The 17,566-nt window shown below is 30.9% G+C and overlaps 2 protein-coding genes across 3 annotated transcripts; one reads left to right on the top strand and one right to left on the bottom strand.

Annotated features, from left to right (window-relative positions):
- Positions 1–4,338: 4,338 nt before the first annotated feature.
- Positions 4,339–9,180, top strand: LOC105255875 (exonuclease 1). Of its 2 annotated transcripts, none has more exons than XM_011265402.3 (8): positions 4,339–4,626; positions 4,708–4,827; positions 4,990–5,251; positions 5,998–6,213; positions 6,360–6,644; positions 6,752–7,762; positions 7,856–7,966; positions 9,006–9,180. In XM_011265402.3, the coding sequence occupies exons 1-8, from the start codon at positions 4,466–4,468 to the stop codon at positions 9,015–9,017; spliced, it is 2,178 nt and encodes a 725-aa protein (XP_011263704.1). In that variant the 5' UTR covers positions 4,339–4,465; the 3' UTR covers positions 9,018–9,180. The 2 variants fall into 2 exon arrangements, with proteins under 2 accessions (XP_011263704.1, XP_025266747.1); XM_025410962.1 differs by lacking the exon at positions 9,006–9,180 and adding an exon at positions 8,083–8,106.
- A 781-nt stretch (positions 9,181–9,961) lies between these two features.
- On the bottom strand, positions 9,962–10,949 carry LOC105255876 (cytochrome c oxidase assembly protein COX16 homolog, mitochondrial). The gene is made up of 3 exons (XM_011265404.3): positions 10,763–10,949; positions 10,574–10,694; positions 9,962–10,139 (listed from the first exon to the last, which is right to left on the bottom strand). Exons 1-3 carry the CDS (start codon positions 10,846–10,848, stop codon positions 10,068–10,070), a joined length of 279 nt encoding a protein of 92 aa, XP_011263706.1. The 5' UTR covers positions 10,849–10,949; the 3' UTR covers positions 9,962–10,067.
- Between the last annotated feature and the right edge of the window lie 6,617 nt (positions 10,950–17,566).

Below are 17,566 nucleotides of genomic sequence, written 5' to 3'. Positions count from 1 at the left end.
TAATTTTATAATTATATTTCGACTTATATAATTAAGTTTTTCAAGTATTTGAAATTTTAATATATTAAATTATATTTTAATATATAATTAAAATATAATATTTACATTATAATTGGATAGAAAAATTAATGAATTTAAAAAAATTTTTAATTTGTTTATTATAATAGTACAAATGTAAAAAATATAAAAAATTTTGCTTAATATAAAATATAATATAACAAAAAATGCAGAAAAAAATTAAGTAACGTTAACAATCTTGCATTAGAGAGATGAAGGCAATTGTTTATATTAAAATTAAAAAATAAAATAAAAATAAAAAAATCCAATGAAATCGTAAATGAATATCGTGAAGATATAACAAATATAATATATAACAAATCACATAAAAATATATAACAGTGATTTTGAACAAATCACAATCAAAAGAGATGTCTATAAAAATACAATTAATATAAACGTATAATTACAGAAAAAGAGATGTAACATACACACTCATACATTTCAAGAAAATCTACATATAGATTTCCCCGTGAAAATTTACTAGTGTTTCATTATGCAATTTTTTTAATTGTGTGTGCAATCTTAACGTCATGCTTAATAATGTCAATGAGAAATAAATTTTTGTTTCTAAACTTCGAATTTAAATACACGTTCCATGTTACATACAATAAGAAATACAATAAGACACATACAATAAGAAATATGGATAAAATTATTAAATAATCATGAAAATTAGTACACAGAAGAGACAACTTACTATAAGAGATTAGAATCTCAAACTTAGAGTGATATTGCAAAAAAGTCACTTACATGTGTTATGTACAGATACAGAAGATCACTTACAGAAAGTCACTTACATGTGTTATGTACAGATACAGAAGATATGTTTAATTACAATTAAAAATTAAAATTTTTATGTATAAAAGTCTAAATAAAAAACGTTATACATGTTATTTGAAATGAAGCTACTACCTGGTTTCGCAAATAATATCTATATGTATACTTTTATTTATTTGTCAATTTGTTTTTCATTCTGGTCTAATTATATTAATATTACTTATTGGCGAAGCCAGATATTAGATATTATTTATTTACAACCTAATCTGTCCTTATTCCAAATATTTATTCTATATTTTCCTTATTCCCTTATTAATATTTTATTTCTCTCTTATTAATATTTTATCTTAATCGACACATATATTAAATTACCACAAATCTTTTTTCAGTTTAAACATATATGGCATATTAATATTTTTAACATGGATGTATCACATATATATTATTATCTTTGTATCTCAATAAGATAATTATAATATATTAAAATATTTGTGAAACATTAGTTTTCGTTAAACAATATAATTTATGTTCTAAAAGTAATAGAAAAATTAAAAAATTTATTAAATAAAGAAAAAGAAAAAATTAACACATTAAATTAACTCTTCATATAATAAGAGTAGACTGTTGTTAAAAAAGCGAAATACTACATGTTCCTTACATTTAATATATATGTAATACATTTATAATTGTACATACAAATATGAATTGGAAAACTGTCTCATTCGTTACAACCCAGGTAGCAGAGTGACGTTAAATGACATCTTAATAACGTTTTAATGACGTCATTGTACGTCATTAAGACGTCTGGAGACGTCATCTTGCTACCTGGGAAGACTCATGCAAGATGTAAGTAGAATTTTTTTTTATATATATACTAAAGTCTTGTATACTTAAAATGTATTAGATTTATTGTCAGATAAAGTTAGATAAAATCAGATAAAAGTTTTTTTTATTATGTAAAGTCCTTCAAGGATGTTGTATTAAATTGTACAAAAATTGGAACATTTTTGGTAACAACAAATATATAATTTATTATATATTTTAGATTATACATAATTATACAAATAATTTATAATTTGTATTTTATACAATATTAAGAATAAAGACTAAAGTATGATTATCATTGTCTGTAACTTTACAATATAGCGATTTGATAGAACGCGCGTACATGCACATGTCAGAAATTATTTGACTATCTTTGCGTCTTGCTTGCCATCAACGTTTACGCGATCGGCGTTTTCGGTGATACCAGATTCGAGGCTGCGGGCGGGAAGACGCTCTGGATGTTTTGAAACATTATTCTATCTTTGTTCTACATTCCATGAGAATAAAGATAGAATGATGTTTCGAAGCATTCATAATGCGCTGCTCGCTACGCACAAGGAAAAAACCGTGTACGTGTGCACTCGGTTAACTTCGGACAATAGAAGGGCGCAGATAATAATTCACTGACTCTTTCTTTGTCTGCGCTCTTCTATTGTCCAAAGTTGACCCAGCGTACACGTATATGGCTCTTTCCTTGTGTGCGTAGCGGGCAGCGTCTTGAATCTGGCACTATCGGCGATCGGATTCACGATTATTCGTTGCCTGGAAGTACAGGAGGAAGGACAAGGAAGGACGGCGCCGAGTTTAGTGAGTATCATACATATAATTACCCATTATACATGTCATTTTAAATACATAAATGCTTATATACTTTATTAATATTGAATTGTTGCAGCATACATATAAATACAATGACGACGATGACGACAACGGCCCCGACGACTACGGTGGATACGGTGGCGACGACGGCGACGGCCGCGGCAGCTACGGTGTCCACGGTGGCGACGGCCACAGCAACGGATGGCCCCGATGACCACGGTGATGACGGTTCCGATTATTTCATAAATAATCAACCATGATTGGTCAATTTACCTACGTCTTATGCGGGATCTACAATGCGAGTCTCAGCATCGCAAAGACGGTCGTAATATTCCTTGTTTCCAATCGTAGTCGCAGTCGCTCGAGTTGGTTCAATTCCAATTCCAACGACGACGACCACAATATGTCGCTACGACGGACTAATAAGAAGTGAGCATTGTTTTTGCGAGAAAATAAAAGACTGCGACCTACTGAACGACTCTATGGCCGGTATTCATAGTCCGATCTTATATTTGAGATCGTTTTAAGTTCGAGCTACGCAGCTATTTGATTGGTTGAATGAGGTCTTAAGTCAACCTCGGACCAGACATAAGACGAGCTTAAATATAAGACTATGGGTGCTTTCCAGCTATGGTAACACAGTGATACATTGTGTGACACAGTGTTACACAGTGTCGACTTGTAGCTGGAACGCTTTTTAGCTATTTTATTTTGCCACTAGAGTGCAGGGCAGTCACTTTTAATAGTTGTCACTAGGTCTAAATTTTCAGAACGTTCCCACACAACATTATGTCGTCTTAAAGACGTCTAGATGTCTTTAAGTCGTCTTTTAGATGTCTTTTGGACGCAATATCACGCAATACCATTCTTAAAAAAATTAATGATACCAAATATGAAATGTTATGTTGGCACTCACTGGGGTGCTACAAAACGACGACACAGGCGAACACAGCATTTTTGCTGTGTACGATTGTGTCGACTTGTGTCGTAGTTGGAAAGCACCTGTGTCGACACTGTAGCGACACGGTGTCGCCTGTGTTGCTTGCTGGAAAGCACCCTATGAATACCGGCCTATGACTCGCATTGTAGACCCCGCATCACGACTTGCGACTTTACGATACAACCAATGTAGATCCGGCTTAAAACCTCATTCAACCAATTAAATGACTGCGTAGCATTTCAAGCTCGAACTTAAGACGATCTCAAATATAAGATCGGACTATTATAAATACCGGCCTGGGGCCAGTGTTCCGATTAGGGATTCCGTGCGCGCGCATATGCGGTTCTGCGCATGCGCGACTTTTGAAATTACATTGTATACTGCGCGACAACGATTCATTCCTTGGCCCCTCTCTCGCGGGGCAAGGGGAGCGTAGAAGTGACCAATCAGCTGACAGCGTGACAGTGGCTGATTGGTTAGAGGCTACGCTCCCCTTGCCCTGCGAGAGAGAGACCAAGGAACGAATCGTTGTCGTGGAGTGTACTTTTACGGTCGCGCAAGTGTAGAGCCGCACATGCGCGCGCACGGAATCCTTAATCGGAACACTGCCTGGGGCCCTATTTTTGAAATCGTGCGAAAAATTATCGTATGCGAAAGTGACGCTGCGCGATCTTTGATTGGTGTATATTTTTAGATTTAAGAATATACACCAATCAAAAATCGCGCAGCGTTACTTTCGCATACGATAATTTTTCGCACAATTTCAAGAATAGGACCCCTGGGCCTGTTCTTTTTAGTTGCACTGCTGCACTAGTGCAATTAGTTAGAGTGAAAGAAAGTATGTTGGTATCTTTCTAACTTATTGCACTAGTGCAGCAGTGCAGCTAAAAAGAACAGGCCCACTGCTATGGTAGGAACTCAGTGCAGCAATCAAGAACAAACCTTACGTGATTTGGCGGCAATTGCCGGCGACATAATCTCAGCATAGAAAAAATATTGTTTTAAATTGCTTCTTAATTGTTTGGAACAAATTAATTCATAAATATGGGTATTACCGGTTTGCTACCATTCTTAGAAAAGTCTTCTAAGAGGACAAATATTAAAGAATTTTCCGGTAGTGTTGTCGCGATTGATTCATATTGTTGGTTACACAAAGGTGTATTCTCTTGTGCTGAAAAATTGATGATGGGACAGACAACAAATGCGTAAGAATGCAATTATTATATTATATACATATTGACACTCATTTAGAATATCAAAGATTTATATATTTTTTTATGTCATAGATATGTTCTGTATTGTATGAAGTATATAGACATGCTTCTAAAGTATAAAATAAAACCAATTTTGGTATTTGACGGTCGACGGTTGCCTGCTAAGGAACACACGGAAATTAAAAGACGACAGTATGTTAGAATCATTTAAATATTACTAATATTATTAAGTAATATTAAGGAATGTTTATAAATTAGATTTATACTAAAATTGCTTTAAATTTAATCAATTGACATTATTTTATGATTATTGAACTATCAATAAATAATAATTTATATTACATTATTTATTAGGACCAGACAAATAAATCGTCAAAAAGCAATCGAATTAATACAAATGGGTCAAGTTGCGGAGGGAAGAAATTTATTGAAACGAGCTATAGATATTACTCATGAAATAGCATTAGAATTAATTAAACATTGCCAAAATGAGAATATTGACTGCATTATAGCTCCTTATGAAGCAGATGCACAATTAGCATATTTAAATATTAGCAATATAGCTGACGTTGTTATCACAGAGGATAGTGACTTGACATTATTTGGATGTAAGAAAGTTAGTATATTTTTTCATATGTATATTTCATATATATTTATATGTGTGTGTGTGTATTTATAATTTCAAATTTATTTTTTGTTTATAACTATAATGATATGCATATAAAAATATATTCAAATATATAATAAATTTCATTATTTTTGAAATATGATATTCATGATAATATTTTATTAATTTTTAATGACAGAGTTTTTGACCAACTTACAATTGTATTTTGTTCAAATAGAATAATACATATATACAAAATAATGCACTGAAACATATATTTTAATATTATATATCTGTAATTAAATTTTGTCCATTTAAAGTCCATTTAAGATTGTTTGAAGAATGTGATTTTATTAATATCATTTAGCTTCCTAAAGTTATGTAAACTCGTTTTTTTAAACTCATTACTTAACTAGATATATTAAGAAATTTCTACTAATAAAAATTTCACTTTAAATTTGTCAAAGTATCTATTATTGAAATTAAAATCGATAACTATGAGATATTTTGTGTAATAATTTAATATAAGTATAGTTATGTATAATACTGTGAAACATAATGTAAATAATACTTATAATCTTTATAGATAAAAAAACTTCTATCAATATTTTTATTATTAAAAAATTATCAATTTTTCTTAAAAAATTTTTTAAATAACACAAATGATAACAGACATATAAATAATTGAAAAAATTTAGAAATATAAATCACTTATTTGTTATTAATAAATAATTTTATATCTTGTTTTATTGTAGATATTTTTCAAAATGGATTTTAATGGAAATGGAGTTTTAATTGAGCAAGACCGATTACATTTAGCAATGAATATGCGACCTGAAGAGTTTGATATGAATAAGTTCCGTTACATTTGTATTTTGTCTGGTTGTGATTATCTCCCTTCACTTCCTGGTATCGGATTGGCAAAGGCGCGAAAATTTATTTCAAGAAATACAGATCATAATATACATAGAGTTAGTTGATATACTATTTTCAAATTCTCTGATATAAGATAAAGAAAATTTAACAAAAATCTTATACATATATTTTTGTAATAACACAGAAAGCTATGCTTGTATACCTTCTCTTTTTCCTAACTTTAATGTTTATATTTTTCAAGGCGTTGACACGTATAGGATCAGTACTCAATATGAAATCGTTAGTTGTAACACAGGAATATAGAGATGCGTTTATATTAGCAGACATAACATTCAAACATCAATTAGTGTTCTGCCCATTACAAAGAAAGCAAGTGAGATTAAGTCCACCCACAACTGACATTACCGAGGATCAATTACAATATGCTGGTAAAGAATTAGATCCGGACCTTGCTTTCCAACTAGCCCTCGGCAATTGCGATCCGTCTACTTTAAAAATAGTTCACAATTTTAATCCAGATAAAATTGTAAGTTGTTATATTAGTTATTAAATTACATTTTATTTGCCTTGAAAATAATATGATATGCAATTGAATTGAAAATGTTTTATATCAATTTGTATTATAAATTATAGGAGCGCAAAAGGAAACGAGACGTGGAAGTAGGACAAACATTGACATTGATTTACATTAGCATTTGGTCAACCAAATATAAATTAAAAACAAAAAATCATATCTTATTTTCTAAAAATGCGATAAATTCATCAAGTACTGCTAAAAAAGAGCTGATTATGCAAAGAAATGTTGTAAATGATGAAAACACTCCATCAGAGTTGCACAATAATCCGACTATACCATGCAATAAATTTTCAGAATGTCAGGATTCAGATGAAAATACTATTTTGGATATGTATAATACTAGTCAAGATGCTAAATTAATTTCTAGCTCTGAAGAGAAAGTAGAAGAATATTTATACTTAGCAGGAAATAATACGTCACCAGAATTATTTAAATTCAGAAATCCATTTGTTAAACGAGTATCCGATCTCACAACCTCGCCGAGTGTTTTGTTCAATGGGAATAGTCGAAGAAAAGGAAAAAATTTAATGCGTATAAGACGAACTATCATAGATGAAAATATAGTAGAAAGCAAATATTTCTCAAAACAAGATGATGAAAAGATCAATGTACTTGATTTGAAGAATACGAGAATTGAAGGTGTCGATTTGAAAAATACAAAATGTAATATAATTCCAGAAACAAGTGATAGTATATGTGATATCAGAGCAAATCATAAACCATTAGAAACATTATCTGTAGTAAACCACCTAGAAAATATAAACTCGGATAAAGAGTTTGATGATGCACTCTTATTAGGGCAAAATGAATATTTGACTAACACTTGTGAAGATGTTTCTAAAAAATCATGTAACTACAGCTTAACTGAAGTATCACATTCTACAATTGATAAAGATTACATTTTAGATAAATGTTTATCATTGAGTTCTAATATGGAAGTCGCTAATGATTCAATTAATTATGAAAATAGTTTGCAAAATAATTTATCAGAATGCTCAAGTATTAAAGATCAACAAATTTCCTTACATAAGAAAAAAATTTTCAAAAAACGAAGTTCAATAAATCTGGTAAATATATATTTATATAAAAAGTTTCACTGAAATCCATAGAAAAGACAGTTTTAATTAATTTTTACTTTAATTTAAAATTTTTTTTGGCAGGTAAAAGGAGTTAATTCAACAACGAAAAGAAAACAATTGCATCAAAGTAAACAATTATCATTAGTTGCAAGACAGCAAAGTTTATTGAGTATGTATGGCTTCCAAAAAAAGGTAAATATAAAAATAATTTTTTTTTAATTTTGCATGTATTATATACAGGGTGGCCCATTTTAATTTCCCCAGCCAAATATTTCGGAAAATAATGAAAAATCAAAAAAATGTTTCAGACAAAAGTTGTATAAGTTTCTAGGGGGACATAAGATGGTATCATTGGTTTGACCTTGAAGAGTTATTTGAAGGTCACATGAAGGTCACCTTCAATTTCTTAAATGGAACCTACATTTTCTCATTACATATTCTTGTAGCTTATCTCGAGAGCTTTCCAAAACACTATAATAAAATATTTTTTTATTGAGTACTTTTCGAGTTGAGGCTTGAAATCATTTCTTAATTTAACATAAACCGTAATATAGCTAGTAAAATATTCATTTTTCGATTATCTTGCTTTAATACTTTTATGTACAAAATAATGAGAGAAATCAATTGGTGTAAAAAAAAACACATAGTTGTTTCAAAAGAAAAAATATGTAATTGTTAATTACTATTTTTTTTTAAACTATATTTTCTTTAGACCAATTGGTTTCTCTCATTATTTTGTATATAAAAGTATTAAGGTTAAGATAATAAAAAAATGAATATTTTGCTAGATATTTTATGGTTTATGTAAAATTAAGAAATGATTTCAAGCCTCATAACTCGAAAAGTATTTCATGGAAAAATAATTTATTATAGTGTTTTGGAAAGCTCTCGAGATAAGTTATAAGAATATGCAATAAAATGTAGGGGGTTCCATTTAAAAAAATAAGGTTGACCTTGAAATGACCTTGAAGGACATGGTCAAGGTCAAAGTCAAGGTCATTATCTTACTCCCCACTTGAAACCATACAACTTTGCTATTGGATATTTTCTCCAAAATGCATTCTAACTGAAGATATTAGGGGGGTCCGATACTTTTCGATGACTCTGTATATATATGTATATATTAGTTCGTACATACACACACACACACACACATAATTCATGCTAAATTAAAAAAAAAAAAAATATATATATATATAATGAAAGATAGAATATGGAATTTTCTTTGCAGAGGGATTCATGAACACTGACTTAAAAAATTTTAAACATTCATTTTGAAAAAATCTAGATGTATTATTTTTGCAAGTATCTCAATAGATATTATATTCTTCGAATGTTTCAAAATATTGTAAATAAAATTCGATTATAATTAACGAAATGTAACAACTAATATGATATTAATATAAACACATAAATAATATTTAGTTAAGATGGAAATCGCGTGTAAATCAATATAACAGAAATATGCGAATTCTATCTTGTTTATTTATCTGTACTGCCATATAGATGCTGCCATATACAAGAATTAACTAAAAAACAACACTAGTAATATACAATATATCTTTAAGAAATGTTTCAATATTTTATCTCTTACTTTACATTGTAAAATTCTTTTTCAATAATTTGTAATGAAATTCCTTTAGAATGATTCTTAAATATGACTATGTAATATGATTCACAAGACAAAATTATCCTTTCAGACTTTGCTTTATATGTATGATTGCTATATGTATGATTTCTTGTGAGAAAGAAAAGTTTAATTTATATATAGAATTGAACATAAGAATTTATATAATAATGATTTGATTATAAAATTGAATATGCATTGTCAAGAATTATAATTTTATATATAAGAAGTCTTTTATGAGCAAAACAATTTCACTCAGAGAATATTTTAGAGCTCTTAGTTTTTAATTGTGAAATCTCAAATTATATACTAATTAATTAGAACTTATTACAAATATGTTTATGATAGTAACTTGAATATCAGACAAATATTTTACCAAGATTATTAGCATTATATGATTTAACATTCTTTATAAAAAAATAGGTATTTTGTAATTTTTGTTAAATTTTTCACTTTAAATTAAGCAGAATAAATTATACAAAATTATAACCATTTGCTTTATTATGTTTATCTCTTAATTAACTTAGAATTAATTATTTAGTAAAAATTCATATATAACTAAAGATGATCATCTTTTCTGAAGACTGATAAAAATTATATATTATTTATTATGTTAATCGTATATTGCTTATTATGTTAATGATAAAATACAATAAAAATTGATAATTAAACCTTTGTACTTTCTGATTCTTCCCATGGTCTTGATATTCGGATGTTCTGCCAATTGTCTAGGTCTACCTAAAGAAAAAATATATAATGTGTTAAAACAAATTGCAGTAGGATTTTTTTTGGAATATAAAAACTATAATTCTGTATAGGAAAATATATATAATGCCAAATAAATTAAATATTAAATTATTTAGTATACTTAAACAGCATATTTAACAATATTTCTTCATGAATATGTCATGATTAAAGATATTTGAAATGAGAATATATAAATTTTTAGAATAGAATATTGATATGGAGTAATATTCTCCTCTATAAACTTCTATTTAAAGTTTATATTCTTCATAATTATTTTCTCTTCTCTCTTAAAATACATATTTAGAAACATTTTATCTTAATCAAATAAAATTAGAAGAATCTTATTTTTTACATATATTAAGTTATATTTTCAGAAAGCTTGCAACATTAGAGTTATTAATCTGTATTACTATACTGGCATATACTTTTTGTAATTTCTCATATTCTTTTTCTAAGGTGATTTCTTCTAATGGCCTTGTCTGGATTCCTTCCTTCTCCAATTCGTCCCGTATTGAAGGAACTTCAGTTGTTCTTTTATATCTATATCTGAATGTAAAAATTCACTTAATATCAAAAAATTCAGGTAAAAAAGTTTGGTAAAAATAACTAATTACCGTAATTCCGTAAATTCTCGAAGGCCAAATGATCCACCAAGTATAAAAATCATAAATGGTACACCATACTGCCAAAGTCTAGACATCACTTATCAAATGTATTTGATGTTAAGGTTATTATAGGTTTGTTCGCATCGCATTCCCCAACATACTCCTACTCACTCCAATACGTTCCAATACGTCGCGTCACCGGAACTAATATGGCGACTAGGTGTTCGCGTCGCGATAGAACATACTTTAAGGTGCAATTTCATTGACGCTACTTTTTAGTGTCAATGAAAAGGCCGCTTAAAGGTGCAATTTCATTGACGCTAAAAAGTAGCTATAAAAAGGCTTAAGATGCGGCCTCATTGACGCTAAAAAGTAGCGTCAACCATTGGTTGAACAAGGAGGTAAGTATAGTTGCTTCATTGTTCAACCAATGGTTGACGCTACTTTTTAGCGTCAATGAGGCCGCATCTTTATGGTGCGGTCCCATGATACGGAACGTATGCGCAATGCGGAATTGGCGGAACGAAGTTCGTCCAATCACAGACATTCCGTCAATTGCGTTCCGTTGAAATATATTTTCTTATGTCCCATGGAGCGGAAAACGCGGAAACGCAATTGGTGTTGGCCAATCACAAGATTCTTTCCCATAGATTTTTTTGTTGTCTATATCGGAACAGCGTACATTATTGGCTCGCGCAAATTACGCTTCCGTATTTTCCGCTGCATGGGACATATGAAATACAAATTTATGCGGATCGGATTCACACATATATGTCAAAAAATTCATGAATTTCATATATAACTTTCAAAACTGACAACAACTTAATATTGAATATGGATTCTGAAAAATTGTTTATTATTATTTGTGGATTGTTAAGTAAATTAAAACAAAGTTGGTGTATATTTAAAAAGAATGAATTACGCCGTAAGATTATAAAATTATATTCATTGTATATAATTGTAAAAAAAAATGAAAATATTAAAAAATGACGAAAATATTGGATGCGACCTATATTCAGCTTAGAAAGAAGATTCCAACAAGGAGCAAGTGAGAATCTTGTAAAGGAAATGCTGATCGAAGACACAGAAAAATATATGGATTATTTTAGAATGGCACCTCAATTATTTGACGCATTATTAGCATTAGTTGGACCATTCCTTGTTACACTCTTATTTAAAATATTTTTTAATAATATTCTTACGGATATCTGCTGTTTCGACATTTTTCATCATACATACAATTTCGAAGTTCCGCACAAAATGTGTATAAAATAGAAACTTGCGGATAGAAATCGGCGGAACAGACGTAAAACAGGTTAAACCAATCACGAGCGTTCCGCCAATTCCGCATTGCGTATACGTTCTGTATCATGGGACCGCACCATTAATGGTACGGTCCCATGATACGGAACGTATACGCAATGCGGAATTGGCGGAACGCTCGATTGGTTTAACTTGTTTTATGTCTGTTCCGCCGATTTCTATCCGCAAGTTTCTATTTTATACACATTTTGTGCGGAACTTCGAAATTGTATGTATGATGAAAAATGTCGAAACAGCAGATATCCGTAAGAATATTATTAAAAAATATTTTAAATAAGAGTGTAACAAGGAATGGTCCAACTAATGCTAATAATGCGTCAAATAATTGAGGTGCCATTCTAAAATAATCCATATATTTTTCTGTGTCTTCGATCAGCATTTCCTTTACAAGATTCTCACTTGCTCCTTGTTGAAATCTTCTTTCTAAGCTGAATATAGGTCGCATCCAATATTTTCGTCGTTTTTTAATATTTTCATTTCTTTTTACAATTATATACAATGAATATAATTTTATAATCTTACGGCGTAATTCATTCTTTTTAAATATATACCAACTTTGTTTTAATTTACTTAACAATCCACAAATAATAATAAACAATTTTTCAGAATTCATATTCAATATTAAGTTGTTGTCAGTTTTGAAAGTTATATATGAAATTCATGAATTTTTTGACATATATGTGTGAATCCGATCCGCATAAATTTGTATTTCATATGTCCCATGCAGCGGAAAATACGGAAGCGTAATTTGCGCGAGCCAATAATGTACGCTGTTCCGATATAGACAACAAAAAAATCTATGGGAAAGAATCTTGTGATTGGCCAACACCAATTGCGCTTCCGCGTTTTCCGCTCCATGGGACATAAGAAAATATATTTCAACGGAACGCAATTGACGGAATGTCTGTGATTGGACGAACTTCGTTCTGCCAATTCCGCATTGCGCATACGTTCCGTATCATGGGACCGCACCATAAAGGCCTATCCAGACAAACTTGCATAAGTGCATATGCATAACATAAGATCACATGGACCAATGAGCATCGAGTATTAAGTCGCCATATTGACTTATATAACATAATACTCGATGCTCATTGGTCCATGTGGTCTTATGTTATGCATATGCACCTATGCAAGTTTGTCTGGATAGGCCCTAAGACATATCAGTAAGGTTTCGACCAATCGCGTTCCTCAATTTGGTTACGGCCAAATTAAGCAACGCGATTGGTCGAAACCAGTGAACTCTATACTATACTGGAATGTGCACTGCCTTTGTTAACGCCGGGGACATCGAAAGAAAAGGACAGGTTGCTTTGGAACAGTTTGGAATGATTTCTGTCTCCGTCTAGTAAATTTTAATTGGTCGATCATTTTATATGATTGACCAATCAAAATTTCGTTACAAACATCAGTCTTAACATTAGTGTCTCTATTTAGTTTACCATACATGTACGCACATGTATACTTCTTTCAACACTGATCATCATTCAATTCAACACATATGCACTGAACGTAGCCAATGTTTTCAGCTTGAAGAGTACGATAGAAAAGAACAGGTATCGTTCCACTTTTCCCTTTGGCTGATGGCAGAGAACTAGATGTCTGTCGTAGTCGTGGACGTAAAGTAAGGCAGAGAAAAACGTATGTCGTACAAGGCCATTGTGACAATGGCCTTGTACAACATACGTTTTTCTCTGTCTTACTTTACGTCCACGACTACGACAGACGTAAGCGCTCACGTCTAGTTCTCTGCCATCAACCTTTCGCTCGTCCCGTTTTCTCCTACGACAGTGCACATTCCAGTATAGTATATAGTGCGTTCGAAAATATGTTTGGTTGATGTTGGGAAAAAAGATAAAGTTGGCAGTATTAAAAACTCCCAGTGCTGCGTTTCATTTTTCCCACTGGGATCACTAGAATTAAAAAAATTTGCTACTTGAGATATTAAGGCCCGGTTTCACAACTCGAGTTAATCCGAGTTTAATACGTTAAACTGGGTCCTGATTGGTCCAACTTTCACTACTTAAACTCGGATTAACTGGATTATGGAACTGGGCCTAATAGAGGTAAATAAGTAGTTAAATATATTTTATAATTATATGTTTAATAACATCACATATATTATTATTAATACGAACGTGTGTTTTATATTAATAATAATTATAATAAAGTGACAATTTACCTAAAATGTGATTTAAATTCAATATTTGTATATCTGGTAATAACATTTTCCAAATAATCTGTTATGTTTGGTACTATTTTCTTTTCACCTCTATTGTTATTACCTCTATTTTCGAATAAAATATTTTGTAATTCTTCATTATTATCATCTGAAGAAGAACTACTCGAAGATTCAAAAATGATGTTTTTGAGTAAAATATATTGTTCCATAATAATAATTAGTTCCATAATAATAATAATTAGTGTAATTGCAATACTTTCATATATTGTATGTACACTGCGCGACAACGATTCGTTCCGTGGTCCCTCTCGCGAGGCAAGGGGAACGTAGCTTCTAACCAATCAGCTATTGCCACGCTGCCAGCTGATTGGTCACTTCTACGCTCCCTTTGCCCCGCGAGAGAGGGGCCACGGAACGAATCGTTGTCGCGCAGTGTACATACGGTACAATATAATCATAATGATCCCAGTGGGAGAAACGAAACGTAGCACTGGGAGTTTTCAATACTGCCAACTTTATCTTTTATCCTAACACTGACCAAACATATTTTCGAACGCACTACATATGTGGAAGATTTGCCCGATTAGATACAGTACGATTAGACACAGCCAATCATATCGATGTCTAGGGTAACCAGCACGATCAAGCACGATTAGCCAATCAAAGCCAGTTGTGTCCAATTGTACTGTGTCTAATCGGAGGTGTCTCGAAGATTTGGCGGACTCGAGAAAAATTATTTGGCATACAGACATATAGTTGAGTGAGATATAGTTTATTAAAAGTTTTGTGATATTTAATAAATAATCGTGAGTTATTCGTATAGTATATGATAGAAATGTGTACTATTGATCGCCCGAAACAATTTTCTAAGAGAAAATGTTTTCGAGCGACCAGTGGCATACCTTTTGTCTGTATTAGATACTTTATTGAGGCCTTGTTCGCCGCGCATGCGCGAAAAACCTGACCTATCTAACAACTGATTGGAGTGAGTAGGAGTATGTAAAGTCATTAGATTAACAAAGTACCTCAATTTTGATCTCAATAAGATAAGCTAGAGCAAAAATGGCGTCCGATAGTGCAGATAGTGCACACTTTGTGTAGCTATCTATACTAAGTGCAATTTTTTTAACCTTGATCCTGGTCTGTCCTGTGTCCTGTTGTGTGTGAGGTGAGGAAATTCCTTCTGTTGCGCAGAAAAAGAAGAAAATATCAAAAATGCCAGGTTGTTGCGTGGAGAAATGCAATAATCACAGCCTATATCTATACTATCGGACGCCATTTTTGCTCGAGCTTATCTTATTGAGATCAAAATTGCGGTACTTTGTTAATCTAGTGACTTTAGGAGTATGTTGGGGCATGCGACGCGAACAAACCTTATATGTCGATGGTCAATGCGCTCATATGATGCGCTGTAAAGCCTGGAGCACATAAAAAAACTTAGACAGTAAACAACGACAGTAAACAATAAGGCAACCACTGCCTTATTGCTCGACTGTGATTGGTCGATTCGTTTAAGTCTTAAGTTTACTGTCTAAGTTTTTTATGTGCTCCAGGCTAACCCGTGCGATCCATGCATGAAACGGAACGCATTCAATTTGGAACACAGCCAAATAAATCTCTGAATTATCGACAACTTCAACAATATATTACAATTTTATAGTTTCAAAAATGTATCAAATTTGCATAATTATACAAAACTGGATATCCTAAATTTTTTAGATTTTAAAAGGGACAATCAATGTCTTTTTATAATATTTAAAAAAATTAAACTATGTATGTAAATTTTAAAATCGATATCATGTATAAATAAATTAGATAACGTAATTTTTTTTATCAAATTTTAATTTATAAAGATATCGTGAATGTGATTCCCATGTACATCATGGAAGTAGCTATTTCCATAGATATAACTCTCTCTATTTTTAGCATAATGATCACCAATGATATATCAGAGGATAAGGATTTTACAAAATTGACATCGAAAATAATCGACATTATTACTGAGAGAGAAACAAGCATTTCACGAAGCATTCAAGGTTATGTTATCTCTATAATGATACATAATTTTAATCCTAATGATGAATTTTTGTGTTTGCGTAGTATCTGAAAGTGATTTCCCTTTTTAATAAAAGTTTATATAGATCCAAATACAAAAATAACAGTAATATAACATCAATGTTATAATTTCCCACTTAACAATATAATTGCATAATAATAACATATATTGTACATAACAATTACATTATTCAGTGGGAAATTATAACATTGATGTTATCCCAGAAAACATTTTGAGCGTAAATATCTAGCAAGTCGCGCACAAATATGGTTCATATCGCGCAAGCAAAACCCTATCCCAGTGCGTCGTCATAGCGGTAGTAAAACGCTAGCACATTTTGCGCGTGAACTCAATAAGCGATATGTACGCAAAACGCTAGCATATGGTATCCATTTGCATGTGATTCGCTGGTGTACATGAGCTTAACCAACTTGCGGGCAAAACTCACGCAAACCGCGTACACAGTTTATATACATAAGACGCGCAAACTTTGCGCGCAAGGAATGTTATCTGGGATGTTACTATTATTTTATGTTTTTTGAGGACCTATACAGTATAAAAACTTGCAGTAATATTGCTTGTTACAACATTGCATATTATAATGTTGCAGAAATATTGCAAAGATTATTTTACAATATTATTTCAGCAATGTTGCTGCAACATTTTAAAATATTATTAAAATATTGAAATATATAATAGTGTAACACATATGGAGTTACGTTCCAATATTTAGTACCAAACATTTATAGTTTATATATATAATTACATACATTTCAGTAAACATTGCTATATTAATATTAAAAGGAATATTATAAGTAATATGCATAAGTATTCACTCGACATGTTATATTATTGAAACATTGCTGCCATATTTCATATGAAATATTATACCTTTTAATAGTATTACAGAAATATTTTACGATCGTTTGTGTAACACTTCTGCAATGTTTCAACGTTTTTAATTATTTCAAATACTACTTGCTGAAAGATTTCAATAATATTTCGATAATATTACTGAAATATTACTTTTTTCATTTCTAATAAATGAATATTTTGAAAATTTATAAAAATACGATCGGTCATATAAGAATACTTTAATATATGAAATAAATGGACTATTTCCTATTTATCCGTTTAATTTCATTTCAATAAATGGGTTATTTCTCATTTATTCACTCAGTTTAATTTCTGATAAACTGGCTTAATTTCAAATAATAATGTTTAATATTTTGGATTCCAACAATGGATCCAG

The sequence above is a fragment of the Camponotus floridanus genome, unplaced genomic scaffold, assembly GCF_003227725.1.
Source record: "Camponotus floridanus strain SB8 unplaced genomic scaffold, Cflo_v7.5 scaffold36, whole genome shotgun sequence".
Lineage (NCBI taxonomy): Eukaryota > Metazoa > Arthropoda > Insecta > Hymenoptera > Formicidae > Camponotus > Camponotus floridanus.
This window is presented reverse-complemented; position numbering and strand designations above follow the sequence as displayed.